This window comes from Eleutherodactylus coqui, chromosome 12 (genome assembly GCF_035609145.1).
Source record: "Eleutherodactylus coqui strain aEleCoq1 chromosome 12, aEleCoq1.hap1, whole genome shotgun sequence".
In the NCBI taxonomy this organism is placed as follows: Eukaryota; Metazoa; Chordata; class Amphibia; order Anura; family Eleutherodactylidae; genus Eleutherodactylus; species Eleutherodactylus coqui.
Window position 1 is genome coordinate 95,251,223 of NC_089848.1, and position 15,253 is coordinate 95,266,475.

Sequence of the window (15,253 nt, forward strand, 5' to 3'; positions counted from 1 at the left end):
TCGGGAACTAAAACGTTAAATGTGCGTCCAAAAACAAAGGACGCAAAATCCTTTATGTGTAACAGCCTTTCAAATGAAGAATTCTCCCTCTACTTCAGGATGCTAGTAATAAGGTATTGCTACATATTGCAAGGCAATATGTTTTAACAAGATAATGCTGAAGTACAAATGGGCAGAAAGATTATCATCTATTCTCTGGCGCTTTGGGGTACCTCCTCCAGTGGGACTGTGGGGAGAGGCCAGTCTTGTATCATTGTAGGAAGGCCTAGACATGAGATGAAAGACTAGAGGTCTCTAGGATTCCTAAAAACGAATAAGCAACATTCATGGTGGACTTGTAGGGGAAAAGGGAAACCCTAGATATAGGAATAATTGTGTTGCGTAGAGAGTTCAAGAGGGGTCAAAGGTACTTTCTTCTTAGTAGAGTGAAGCGAGATATGTCAGGGAGCAACTGTATACGTTTGCCCTTGTGGTATATTGGCTGGCATTCCCATGCTTTTTTCTTTATATCTCCTTTATTTGATAATGGTGGATCCTGCAGATCATATCTTGGGGATGATCTGGATCAACAGCCCTAGGGCCAAGGGGAGGATGAGTGTTGTCAAGTTTAACCGAGGAGTCCTGTGGGACTCCTAAAATGGAGTTAAAACTAAGAGAGAGTTTCCTCCAAGTTTGTTGTTCCACCTCTTTGGGTATACCAAGTATCCGTATATTGTTTCTCCTCTCCCCGTTTTCCACATCATCAAGAGAGAGTCCACCAAAAACTGCATTTGGTAGGCTCAGCCAATCACTGCAGCGCTCGATGAACCAATCAGAGCAATTGCTTGCTGGAGGCGGGGTTTTCAAACCCCGTTACCAGCCAGCAATGTCCTGTCGGTGCCGAGAACTGCAAGGAAGCCTGCCGAAACTGTGGAGAACAGGTGGGGGACCCGGACGGCGCTTGCAAGGTAAGTATTGCTTTTTTTCATGTAGTGTACCTAGGGCTTATTTTGGGGGTAGGGCTTATCTTTCAACCACATACACACCCTCCAGGTAGGGGGTAGGTCTTATTTTCGAGGAAGCTCGGTATGTATCATATGAGATAGACGATCTCTGTTTGTGAGAAGAGATAAGGGAGACGTGCCCAGGAATTGTATTATGAGCTGAGGGGGAGGAAGAGAAGCTATGCACCTTTAATTCAGTGTCATTGTCCAGGAGATGACAGGGTGATTATGTACCCATATGCATTCCGCCATTCCCACGTTGCTGTGCCACATGTAGCCATAGGTGTCTCACTTCCGATCTCCTCAGCCACTGCTGACTACAATGTCTGTAGCTGTAGCAACTGGAAATAGACTCTCCTCTCTGTCTGCAATGGCGGACCCGCGATCCCCAATGGCGCCTGGTCGGGGAAAGCTTTGGAAGCCCATGTTGGGAGTTTCTATTCTGGTGGGTATGCTGCTGTAGCCACCATGTTGGCCAGTGCCTGCTGTGCTTCTGCCGGTTGAAAGCTGCAGAGGAAGCAATGGATACTCTGCTGGGCCAGAGAGGAGGTATGAAGGAGTTTTCCTGTTTCTGTTGCCTTGGATGCCTTTCTGTCCCATGAACTAGCTCTTAGGCCCTATGTAGAAAGAGAGAAGATGCACGCATCCTCACTTAATAGGCAGGCCATACACCCCCCCTTCATTTATAAAATTAGTCTGGACTAATCTGTCCCTTGGGGATCTGCTCCTTCTGTAGGCACTTACAGCTGAAGTGCCAATTACCATTTTTAAAAGTCAAGAGTCCAGATTGAGGATATCCCAGTAACATTGAATAACATCCCTCACTCTGTTTTGGCCCATCATACAAAGCGATCAATCGAATGGTTTCACTTTCCCAATTACGTTTCCTGGACTGTAATAATCCTCGTTGATCCCTTCTCAATGCTCATTGGTCAGCCTGTCTCAGAATACGGTCTGAATATCCATGTTTCAAAAATCTCTTATGTATAGTTATAGCTTTGTGTTGGAATTCTCTGCTGTCAGAACATACTCTTCTCAGCCTCAAATATTGCTCCTAAGGGATTCCCCTTTTAAAAGTGTCAGTTATCTCGCTTGGACGACGAGGGTCCGTAGCGCTGATCTAGAATGACCACGACCGAGAGTATTGTTCCATTCGGTGTTGATGTAGGAGGAGGTACTGTTGCCTATCTGTTGCACCCACGAGTCCGTGGACGACCAGGGGGCCTCCGCCATCCGGCAGGAGGCCGTCTCTCAATTTTCATAGCAATTGCTGCGGTTAGAGCACTGTGGGCCCGAACAGCTTCTGACAAGCATGCAACATGACCAAAAAGTGCAAGTCATCTCCTTGTTATTGTCTTTGTGATTGACTCAAGCCCCGTGCAAGCCGGTATCTCGCTGCTTCTGATGAAGTAAAACCAACGGACACTGAGAATCTAGCGTTGGCATCGCATGTGAAAGGACTCCAGACGTTCAGTGGTTTGCAACAGCAAGGTCCAAGTCTCTGAGCCGTACAATAATATTGGCATAATGCAGGTCTGCTAGAATCGAATCTTAGTCCTGAGTGTTATGTTCTGCCTCAGCCAGAGTTTATCCAGGGACTTCATCGCTGAGGCTGCCAGTGCTATTCTCCACAGGATGTCCGGAAGCGCCCTCCCATCTGTGTGCTGAACGCTTCCGAGGTACACAAACTCAGTGACAGAGTCAACTCTCTGGTCGTTGACGTCTAAGTCTGGAGGGATTGCGCCCATATTCTGCAGCTTGGTTTTTTTGCCAGGAGATGTGAAGCCCAAGACAGGACGCCTCAAAATCGAACTGTTCCAATGAATGTCTCAGATTATTAGATGTGACATCCAAAAGTGCAACATCATCTGCGTAGTCCAGGTCGGTAAAGTGGTACTCCGGAAGAGTGACCCCATTATGTTGGAGAATACGCCGAAGAATCCAGTCCATGGCCCTGCAGAAGAGTGCAGGAGCCAAGACACAACCTTGTTGAACACCAGACGAGGTCTTAAAACTAGCAGAGGTTGAACCATTGATACGGACACTGTCATTCTGTGCCTCAATGGGCCTCACAGCGGCAGGGTACTGGTTCCAGAGATATAGCATTCATAGGTTTAACAGGATATCCAACGATGAACGTACAAAAAAGGAACTTGACCATATACTCATTCGTCATCGCAATTCTGTCAAATCGTGTCGAGTATACCGTGGGGCAGCAGTTCCAGCAAACACAGACCACCGTTTGCTTGTTGCCGAAATAGCAGTTCCACTTCCTCCGCCCCATATGACCAGATCACAACCTTCATTAAACGTTGACGCCCTGAGGTCAAATCCAGCACTTGAATGTCAATACAATATTGCAATCGAAAACTGGTTCCACGTTCTGGGCAATCTCCCAGATGAACCAGAGGCAGCTTGGAATGTCACAAGAGACGCTATCCGTGAAACTGCAAAGACCGTTCTTGGATACTGGCGTTCCTGTAGGCAGCCCTTGCTAATGGACAACACTATGCAGGTCCTTGAAGCGAAAGCAAAAGCCTGCCTTTTAAGAGTGGCTGGGGGGTTATTTTCCCAGTAAAGCAAATAATTAATTGCTGTAGTTTTTAAATGAATAGTAGTGTACAATTCCTGTTTTCTGATTTCATAATGTAAACATCCAGAAACTGCAAACGATTTGGATTGAACTCACTATTAAATCTGAGACCAATGGTATTACAATTGAGTGATTGTGCACGTCAAGAATGTGTCCTCGCTGCCATTCCAGATTATAAGGATATTGTCATAAAATCTGGCCCATAGTTCAATATATTCTGTGCCCGCATTAGCGGAGTCAAAGACCACTGTTTCCTCCCACCAGCCCAGGAGCAAATTAGCATATGATAGGGCACAAGAGTTCCCTATCACCGTGCCCAAGCTGGTGGTAGAATATGAGTCTATTAAAAAGGAAACCGTTATAACTATGTACCTTAGTAACTCTAGCACAAAATGACTATGGGCTCAGAACTGGGAACCCTGAGCCTCAAGGAAATGTGCTACTGCCTGCAAAACATGTCTGTGAAGGATAGAAGAATACGATGCCTCCACATCTATTGAGGTTGGGAAAGCAGATGAATTAATTGTAACTAGGGATGAGCGAACGTGTCCGTTACGGACACATCCGCACCCGGACACCGGCTTTGCCGAACACTGCAGTGTTCGCGCGTAAGTGTCCGGGTGCCGCCGGGGGGCGGGGAGATGCGCGGCGGCGCGGGCGGCAGTAGCGGGGAACAGGGGGGAGCCCTCTCTCTCTCCCTCTCCCCCCCACTCCCCGCCGCACCCCCCCGCGCTGCCACGGCGGCCCCCGAACTTTTTCGCCCGAACACTGAAGTGTTCGCAAAGTTCGGTGTTCGGGCGAAAAAGGGGCGGAGCCGAACGTGTTCGCTCATCTCTAATTGTAACCCCTCAACACATTTCAATAGATCACTAGTATTCTTGATATATGAGGGAAGTAAGATGACAAATGGGGCTAGGCTTTCTCTATATAAATACCCGCATTATGAGATAAACTACCAATCTCTTATACAATGGGGCGTCCATAAAAGAGTACGTTCCCTTGTGAATTTTAGGTAGACTGTAAAATGTCCTGATTGGATACGCAGTATAAAGAAACTCAAATTCTGCTGAATCAATCAATTTCTCCTCCTTTGCTTTTGATAAGAGGCCCAGTGTCGGATTGGAGGCAAGTATCTCATAACTTTCCCCCTCGTATATGGTAAGGTCTCACGCATTTGCCGGTACTGAGGGCAATCCATAAGCACTAAATTAACCCCCTTATCAGAAGGGGGGGGGGGGGGGGACGACGACTGCTTAGATGGAAGTGTATATCGGCCGGCCATAAAAATCCAATATGCGCTCATGTAAATAAGCCCTTACTCAGGATTGACATCTTTACGACACTTGACCTCATGATCATAGATTGAATTCTGGTCTTCAGGTTTGCAGTTCCGGCAAGTTAGATTGCAATTTATAAATTCTATAGGACAGAGCCACTAACCGGAGGGAGCAGAAATCGATATTCAGCCCCAGTTATCAGTTGAGGTTGCTGGAAAGCCATTTATTCATGGATCTTTTCAAAGTATCCTTGGGATCGTCAGACCATCCATTAATAACATTGGTAAGATGTTCCATGCTTGCATGTGATAGATGTATTTTAGAGCGTGTATTATGTACTTGAGAAAGTCCCTACTGGACGAAACGCGTTGTGCAAATAAAACTGGTTCAGGTTATCTACGGCTGACCGAGAAGTTTATGTTCCTGTGAGCGCGGATCCTATTTTCTACATACCTACTTCACAGCGGCTCTCTTTACTGAGAGACAGAGGACATGCTGCGCTCTCCTGCTGTCTAGCCCAGCGGGATTTAAAGGGACCTCCGATGCATTATTCAACAGGCATATCTGGATATGGGGTGTTAGTGGGGAGTCTCAATCAGAGATCTCCGCTATACACCGAGTAAGTTATACCCAATATTTTTATCCTTGGTGGTGTGGTTGACCACGGAGTGAACTCCAACAATTAAAATCCACAATTTCTGGAGCGCTATCGTAATTTTGTATAATTTGCATGTGCCTTTTGATATGTACGATACTATAATTGGATTCAGCTTGCTGCTGGGATAGTGCTTGGCCGTGTTTGCATACCTGAACTAATGAGTAGATCAGCTGTATTTCTAGGGTTATAGGATAGGATAAACTCCGCCTATTATTTTAATTGTATAAAATAAAAGTTGTGTTTTATTATTGTTGACATCACCCATTCCTGTCAGTTGCGTAAAGCCATCCTTAAACTGCAGGTTCTACATACAGCGATATGTAGAAGCTGAAGACGAGAAACAGTGCAACATTTAATTAAACTCGATAGCAAAGATAATTGTCAATCTAAATACACGCATTAAAATGGAAATAATTTTACTTCCCCCAAAAGGTGTCCCAAGCCTTCAACCACTTCAGGACTTCCCATAGACTAAAACACCCAGGCAGTCCTTAGCCATCTCTGTAAGGACAGCTTTAAATAAAGGTAGAAAAAGGGTGGTATACGCATATTAGAGACATGACTTCTTTGGCCACTCCCACACAGGCGTATTTTTTTCCCCCTTTGAAACGCCCGGTAAAAACACTGTAACGAGCCTCCACTGATTTCAATGGACCTTCTCAGATGAGCTTCGTCATATCTAATAATATGTGTACACCCTCCTTTTTATACTTTATTTGGTACCTGCAATCTATCTGGTTCCCACATCCAGGGTACAGAGATGGTTTAGTGCATTTTTAATGTTTTTAACTCCTCTTCCTTTGCTTACATATTTTTTTACCTTATAAAAGGTTTCTTGCATACATATTTTCCTAGATTTTGGTGTCCTCCATCTGCATATGTAGTCTCCTGTTTCTCCTTTTTAATTGTTGCTAGACCCTTTTTAACCCTTTCTAATCCACTGTCTGATGTCTTCCTACATTCTGATTGAAGCTTGTACAGCTCCAATGTCAGAAGGCGTCCCGAGAGGGTATTCTTACCCCAATGGTTAAAGATGAGAGCAGCACAGCCAATAATCCAAAAATATCCCAATTTATTTAATCCATAGACAAGGAAGGGCAGCAACATTTCAACTCCGAAGAGTCTTTTTCAAGCTCGAAAAAGACTCTTTCGAGTTGGAACGTTGCTGCCCTTCCTTGTCTATGGATTAAATAAATTGGGATATTTTTGGATTATTGGCTAATCTGCTCTCATCTTTAACCATTGGAGACGGACTGTGTGGTTCTGGGAGTTTGGACCTGTGGAGCCTGCATCCTTTGTCCACACTTCGCACCTGTTTATGGTGTATATTTGCCGAGTGCTGCTGCATCTCTATATTTTTGCATAGGGTATTCTTACCGTCTATTGCCAGCCACTCCGCTGTAGGACTCTCTCTGGCACACACACTAGCTTTAGCCAGCAGATGGCACCGTTGTATAACAGCCAGAAGAGAAAGCCTTTTAGGAAACCCCGAATCCAAAATTGGATTGGAAATGGTTAAGATGCACGCCACTGAACTTATTAGTATTACGTGGTGTCCGTTCTCCTACTCATTTTTATGTATAAAGTAAAGTGTGTCACTAAAAAAAAAAAAAAAAAAATCTCAGAATCACTTGAAGTACTGTGCTACCCCAAAAATAAGACAGGTGTCATATTAATTTTTATTCAAAAAGGTTTAACTTTTTTTTTTACATGTATAGCTGCCTGGACACTATTTAAATTGACTTTTTTAATTAACTGTTAGCAGGGATTAGATTTGGAGTAGGTCTTATATTTCAAGCATCCTCAAAAAGCCTGAAAAATCATTTTGCATCCTCAAAAATTCTGGAAAATCATGCTATGTCTTATTTTCAGGGAAACAGGGTAATAGTATTCCAAAGTTATTACCACATGAAGTGAAACATGTCAGTTTTGTAAAACTGGGCTTGGTCACATAGGCAAAGACTGGCTTGGGTGGCAAGTGATTACACATGAATGCCAAGATTGGATTTTTTGTCACTAGAAATACCCGCACATCTTTATCACTGTGCAACTTTATGCTAGTTTCAAAAAAAAAAAAAAAAAACACAACATATAATGTTTCTAGTGTTATGACCACTTTTACTGCAAGCTAAAGGAACACCATGCAGGTCACATGTACAGAGGGAGAAGTTACAGAAAACTAAACTATTTGCAACTAGCAGGTAATGAAGTCATGCACTGCTCAGCTAGTCTAATATTAAGTAATTCAGTCTCTAGGGATTGGTTTTCCTTAAAGGGCTGCAGGCTGAAATGGACAATGGCATGAGGGAGTCTACTGTCAAGCAGCTTTCTTTCCTTCAGGCAGCATTGTGCCAATCCAGGTGACTTTTAACAACCGCAGTCTATCAACCGGTCCATTTCAAATTACTCAGGTCTTCAAGCTTCAAAGGGTCCTCTGCTTTGCAGAATCACAATTCATGGAAGGGTGTCCCAGCAATAAAATGATCACCGATCCCCTACCGCGCCACCAAAGGATAAATTAAGGAAAACATAGTTCTCACTATAATCAATACGCTGCTCCTGTAATAAATTGATAGCTGGGTCCACAAAAAGAGCAGCCACTCTATACTCCAACTAATAAAGGTCCTAAACCTCCCACTATTATCTTCGAATTCTCTAATTCTAGGGTATTAAAAATGGGTTTTCTAAACCGGATAGATATTTAATAAAGTCGAAATGTCACTTAGTTGGGGGCAGAGAGTGGATATGCAGCATAATTCATCCGATCTTGCTAACTCAAAAATTAGGAGAACCGCTACTTCCTATGGACAAAGATTTGCCTCCTACAGATATGGCTCAGTTCCACTGATGATCCTGTAATGTCCATCTTATATCCAATCAAATCCAAAAACACACAAAAAAAAAGTTCAAATGACTTCATTTGGTCTGTATGGTATTGCTCCAGTACGGCTGAGAGCTACAGTAGCCCCAAGCAGAACCTATGACCACTAACACACGTGTATGGAGACAGGGCAGAAGTATGCGATGTACTCTGTAGGACGAAAAGGTCACTTGTCTCTAGAGCCGAGTCACTGTCTATGACCCTTCAGTGTCTGCAGATTGTACAGATTGTGAACTCGAATATGTGCAACAAGGGTATGTTTCTTATTGAAGCTCCTATCACACTGGCTGCATGGAAAGGGTTTGCTGGAGGCGTGCACCGCCTGGTGGGCCACTAATTGCGTTTTTAGGAAGAAGCTCTCGCTGCATTGGGTGCATTTGTTGGGCTTGTTGCCTGTATGCACGCTCTCGTGGGTGATAAGCAGGGCCTGGCTGTTGAAGCTTTTCTCACAGTGTTGGCACTTGAAGGGCTTGGGATTTAGGTGGCTTTGCTTATGCACCAGTAGGCTGCTACGGTTGGGGAACCAGGTGTTACACTCATCGCACATATTGGGTTTCTCGCCAGTGTGCGTCCCCTTGTGAGTCAAAAAAAGGGCTTCATTGTTGAAGTTTTTGTCGCACTGGTCGCACTGATAAGGCTTACTTTCCTTGTGCTTGCTGCTATGAGCAGCAAGTAGCGACGCCTTTGAGAAACTCTTGTCGCAAAATAGGCAAGGGTAGGGTAGTTTGCCGGTATGGATTCGGTGATGGGCTTCCAGGATCGACTGGCTGTTAAACCTTTTCACGCAGTAGTTACATTTCAGAGGCTTGGCCAGCTCAGCCTGTTCATTTGTTCCCCTGGAGTTGGCCTTCGAGGTTTTCGAAGCCGACTTACCGTTTACCTTCCTGGCTTTTTTCTTTTTGCATGCGCTCTTTCTAGAGCCCGTTTTAGTATTTTTGCTTGATTTCGGAGTGGAGTTTCTGGATGAAGGTTTGCTGGTCAACTCCAGAGGAATCATATTTTCCACATCCTGTGGCTTGCTTGCCGAAGCCTGGGAATGTTTCCGTTTATGTACTGTCAACCCAGACTTATGACTGAAGGACTTGTTACAAAGGTGACACTTATGGGGTTTGTCCTTGCTGTGGTCCCCAAGATGGGTTTCCAAAGTTGAACTATATTTCAAACATTTACCCCTCTGTGTGCAGCATTTCTTTTTTGCACTTTTTTGATTTTCTAGCAGAAGAGATGGGACCATTTTGCTTCTCGTTCTGACTGTTATCTTTCCACTTCTGGTTATTTTTCTCTTCATCTTGTCAGGGCCTTTTGGGAGGCGGTTTTGTCTTGTAACAGAAGAGCTCTGATCTTCTTACAGTAATCAATTGAAGACTTCTTGTCACTTGATTTCTGATCCCTATGGCAAAGACAGCAAATAATAATCAGATTCCAAGATAACGCAACAGTAATGCATGCGGCAGCACCCTAATAAAAGCATAATAAATGTAGGTCCTCTTCTATTCATCAATTACTAGCTGGGTGACAGCTGGCCATTACAGCCACAACAAGAGAGCTCAGACATTTGTAGCACATTACATGGAAAATCTTTTTGAACCTTTACCTGCAATGATGCATCTCATACACACTAGCAGAAAGAAAGGTATGAGATATGCCCTCGCTAGGGTTAAATTGCTGCATATACCTTCAGCTGTCCCTGCTGTCTGTTTGTACAAGCTCTATCTCAGGCTAGATTACAGCTAAAGCTTTGCTGCAATCTAGTTTAAGAATCTAGACTCCAGTGAGAGATAGAACAAGTTGAAGTGAACTATGAAGCTACAGCCGCAGTCCGAGGGAATACTGCGAAAATAGGGTTCTCCATTCATCTGTATGAGACTTCCTTGGAAATAGTCAAGTACAGTTAGAAATTATTGTTGTGGTAATTATTAATTAAACAGTAAAATCTCAGCATGTAACCCCTTTACAACCAGGGGCTTTTGGTATATTTTGCATCTCTGGAAGAAGTCAGGACACTTGACGCGAACAAAACTTAAAATTACAGGGGGGAAAAAAAAAAATCATACCGAACCCTCATACCCAAACGTTTTCTACAATGAGACACCTAGCATATTGTCAAAATGAAACTGAGCACTGAATACAAACAGCCACCTTAATGCAATTTTTCATTAAAACGTAATTTTTCAGTAACAAAAAACGTAAAGATTGATATTAGAGCCAAAAAGTGTGACCCATCCAGAAAACTGGGTGCAATACCCCCTGAAGTACAGAGCTCATATATACCACTAAGAGTTATGTCTACATGCAATATCTTCATAAAGTCACAAATGGAAAGGCCTAAGTTTTCATTTAAGCTGAAATTATTTAAAAAGTAGGAACCTACAAAATATAAGAAATCTACATTTTGAAAAGTGCATCCCAAAACCCTATAAAGTTCCTGGAAGCAGACAACCTGCTGATAGTACTCGTCTTAAACTCCTGACAGCCATCTTCACTTCCATGAATCTTTGGGGCAAACACTAATTTTTAAAAACAAGAAGCAGGAGCAAACAGCTGCTATGCAACAAAACCAAATTACTACTTACACACCTTGATGCATATCCGCACGGCCGATTGCAGCTATTGCCCGCGGGTGTCAGCTGTAATAAACAGCTGACGCCCGCGTTATATGAAAAGAGGTCGCCCCGCAGTAAGGGGTTAAAAATGAGCTTTTTGGCCATCATGAGAAATGGCAAGTGTGGCGCAAGCTCAGCAAAAAAATGGATGGCAAGGCAATTCTTAAGGAAATGGAGGGCAATTCTTAAGGAAAACCTGTGCTAGTCTGCCAGAGATGCTAAACTGGGACAGAGGTTCACCTTTCAGCAGACAATTACCCTAAACCTACTACTAAAGTTAAGGCTGATTTAGACCCGTCTAAATGCAGGGACATTGTGCAGTTTTCGTGCACGAGTCGTTGATCACTCACTTCAAGTTTTCTTGAATTGAGCGATCAGCTGTTATCAGTTGCATCCATAAAAGTCCAATCTATCAAAGTAATACATTATTTACCCCAAACGGCGAATGTCGTCAGAAAAAAAATAAACAACTCTAGAATTGCGCTTTCTTGGTCCCCCCCGTCTCCAAGAAAAAAATGTAATAAAAGATCAAAAAGTCGCATGTACTCCAACATTGTACCAATATAAACTACAAGACATCCCACAAAAAATGAGCCCCTGCACAACTACTAGGACAGAAAAATAAAAAAGTTACAGCAGAAAGTAATTTAACCCCTTCCGGCTCCAGGACGTAAATTTACGTACTGGCAGCAGGGTACTTCCCGCAACAGGGCATAAACGTACGTGCTGTGGATAGCACGAGATCATAAGTGATCTTGCGCTATCCCGCAGCGGGAGTCGGCTGTCAGTCATAGCCGGCCTCGCACTGCAGCAGCAGGGGTGCATCGGAGATACGCCCCCCGCTGTTAACCCCTTCCTTGCCGCGATCTGTGAAGTTGCCAGGCTCTCGCGATATAATTGCAGAGAGCCCAGCTGGTTGCTATGGCAACAAGAACCCAGATACCGGCGTCCTGTATTGCCATAGCCTGTGATCGCTGTATAAGCAATAAGGCATGGCAGGACAGAAGTCCTGCCATGCCTTATCACAGCAATCATCAGTGCTGTGCCTTAAGTCCCCCAATGGGACACAGTGTAAAAAAATAAAATATAAAAAAAAAAACCTTTTTTGTGCTTTTTGTCATATTAGCATAAAAAAAAAGGTAAAAAAAAGTTTTAATCCCATATATTTGGTATTGTTGCGTCCGTAACAAGGTGTACAATAAGCTGCACATGCTTTTGACTCCACACATTAAAAAAAAACATTAAAAGAACGCTAAAAAACTGAGGCAAAATGCTAATTTTTAGCGTTTTGCCTCCCTAAAAACGCAATAAAAGTGATCAAAAAAGCCGTATGTACCCCAAAATGGTACCAATAAAAACTACAGCTCGTCTTGCAAAAAATAAGCCCTCGCAGATCTCTGTCCATGGAAAAATAAAAAGTTACAGGACTTTGAATGCAGCGATATAGGAAAAAAAAAAAGATTTCCAAAAAAAAGGGGTTTTATTGCAGAAAAGTAAACCCCCCCCCCCCCCCCCAAAAAAAGAAACATAAGAATTTTGATATTGCTGTAACTGTACCGACCCGCAGAAAAAAAGGATTGTGTCACTTATGCTGCATGATTAACGCTGTAAAAAAAAAAAAAAAAAAAAATCTAGGGCAGAATTGATGTGTTTTCTCTCCCCGTTATCATAAAAAAAATAAAAGTTTTACAATATAGTCTATGAACCCCAACATGGCGCCGATAAAAACTACAGTTCGCCACGCAAAAAACAAGCCCTCATACGGCCACGTCGATGGAAAAATAAAAAAATTATGACTTTTGAAAAATGGAGAAGAAAATCCGCCAAAAATCGTTGCGTCCTTAAGCCCAAAATAGGCCGTGTCCTTAAGGGGTTAATAAATATTTAATATCTTTGGAAAAAAATAAAAGTAGTCGAGCGAAAAAAATAAATAAAAAAATTGGGTGTGGTAGTAATCGCACCGAGCCATAGAAGAATGGCATTATGGATGAATGAAGTAGATCTTTTGATATTTTTGAACCCCTCAGGGCCCCTTCACAGTTGCGATCGAGATTTCGCTGCTTTTTTTGTTTTTTTTAATGAGAATGTCAATCGGACTTTCTAATGTTAAAAACACTCAAATCGCAAAGCACTAATTTTAACATTAGAAAGTCTTATCGACATTTGCATTAAAAAAACCAGGCAGCGATATCGCGATCGCGAGTATGAAGACCCCTTATGCTGCCGCACTCTCTACTTCTGATATCGATTTGGATCCGTGATTTGCGCCCCCCTGTGGCCGTGCATTACAGCTGCCTCGCTGGAAACAGCTATTAGGTTGTGCTGCTGGCAAAGCTCTTTTCTTTACGGTGACCCATAGAATAAAGTTATCAGGTCATTTTTGTTGCAGTGTCTACACTGTAGAAACAAGGCGCACCCAAAGATGGCAGAATTTGGGATTTTTTCCATTACACTCCACTTAAAATGTACTGAAAAAAAAAAAAAAATAAAAAAAATAAAAAAATCTATGGTACGTTATATAGTAGCAATCAAAAATACAACTCATCCTAAAAAAAAAAAAACTGTCCATCAGCAGTAGATCAGTGGGGTCTGCCACCCAGGACCACCACCAATCAGCTGTTCACCCCCCAGTGCACTCAGGCAGGAGGCAGACATCTCTGTTCCCAGCGTACTGCTCAGACAAGAACTTAGCCTGTAATACCAAGCCTGGCCACTCCAGTGTGAACGGAGCTGTCTGCTTCCTGCACTGCCATAGAGAACGGCTGGAGTTCACAGACAGATGGACATGTCACTCTACCATGGATGGCCTATCCTAAAGACAGGCCATCAATAGTTGACAACCCCTTTAACTACTCTGATAATTATACTGTATTGTAAGAAGCTTCCTATTAAAGGGGTTGTCCAGGGTTAGAAAAACATGGCTGCTTTCTTCCAAATACAGCACCACCCGTGTCCGTAGGTTGTGACTGGTATTGCAGCTCCATTCACTTACATGGAGCTGAGCTGCAATACCACTCCCAACCCCACGGATAAGGGTGGCACTGTGTTTGGAAGAAAGCAGCATTTTTCTAACCTTGGACCCCCTTTTAATAGGGAGGCCATCAGAAGGCGCCAGGTTGCCAAGACACCCGGGTGTTCTTATTGTTCGGGACCTTTAACTCTTTCCAATCCCCATGCAGGAGAACTGTATTACTATTTGGGGGGCACCCCAGTTTGCATTTCCTTCTGGGGGGCATTAGTACTTGCAGGCAGCAGCAGGTCCCCAGGGGGGCAGTCATTATAGGTGGGTGTAGATTTTGGAAGCCCCATGAGAGGTGCATCCCTATGTGAGGTGCGGAGGAGGGGGGATGGCACATACATATGGAAGGGGGGGGGGGGGGGGGTACTATTGCCGCGGCTCAGGTTACAGCGAGCAGCTCTTTAATACTCGCAGTTTCCGCCCCCCTCTGCAGCCGCCACATCCCCACGGCCTCCAGCCAACCCCCTCCCGACTTCTGTGCCCCGGGGTGATGTACCGTCTCGGCACTGGGGACGGGATGTGTGACACGTGTCCCTTCTGGTTACCCACCCGGTAACCGGCGTCCTCGGCACTCAGGAGCGATGAAGAGGAAAACAACGGAGAAGACAGAACGGTCCAGGATGTGACGGCAGGGCACGTAGGGGCGTCATGACGTCACCGCGTGCTCCGCCCACCGTAGCTCGGTGTGGGAGGAGACTGAGGTGTAGGTGGGAACAGTCCTTACACGGGAGGGGAGAGGCTGGAGAACCTATAGCACGACACCCTCACGATAATAATGTCATGATAGGACCAAAAAACGGTGTTTGATACCCCCAATGTGTAACAGTAGTGATAGAGTAGTGTAGTAACACAGCAAGCAGGTGTAGTAACATTGGGGAAGATGAAAAAAGCCGTTCATAGTGTAATGGTAGGGTAACGGGCCCGATCCACATCGTTTACACAAAACCAACGCGTCAACAATTCCCACTGTTGACGCGGATTTCAGTGCAGATTCACAGCAGCTTTTCTATTCGCAACCTGATTGGTTGTTAGGATTTACTCATTCCCACTGATTGGTTATTTGAGTTGCCTGCTTACCGCTGATTGGGTATTTGAGTTGCGTGGTTCCCGGTGATTGGTTATTTGGGTTACCCGCTTCCTGGTGATTGGTTGTTTAGGTTGGCTTGTGTAGAAGTGGGGAGTAAGAGGCTAATATGCGCACAGGACACTGGAGGGGTATGAGGCGGGCTCTAAATCAGC

The 15,253-nt window shown here is 44.1% G+C and overlaps 1 protein-coding gene across 2 annotated transcripts; it reads right to left on the reverse strand.

Moving 5' to 3' along the window:
• Window positions 1-7,603: 7,603 nt before the first annotated feature.
• LOC136586605 (zinc finger protein 737-like) lies at window positions 7,604-14,672 on the reverse strand. 2 transcript variants are annotated; one of them, XM_066584740.1, is made up of 2 exons: window positions 14,564-14,672; window positions 7,604-9,782 (listed from the first exon to the last, which is right to left on the reverse strand). In XM_066584740.1, the coding sequence occupies exon 2, from the start codon at window positions 9,678-9,680 to the stop codon at window positions 8,580-8,582; it is 1,101 nt and encodes a 366-aa protein (XP_066440837.1). In that variant the 5' UTR covers window positions 9,681-9,782; window positions 14,564-14,672; the 3' UTR covers window positions 7,604-8,579. The 2 variants fall into 2 exon arrangements, with proteins under 2 accessions (XP_066440837.1, XP_066440838.1); XM_066584741.1 differs by having other exon boundaries at window positions 14,511-14,671.
• Between the last annotated feature and the right edge of the window lie 581 nt (window positions 14,673-15,253).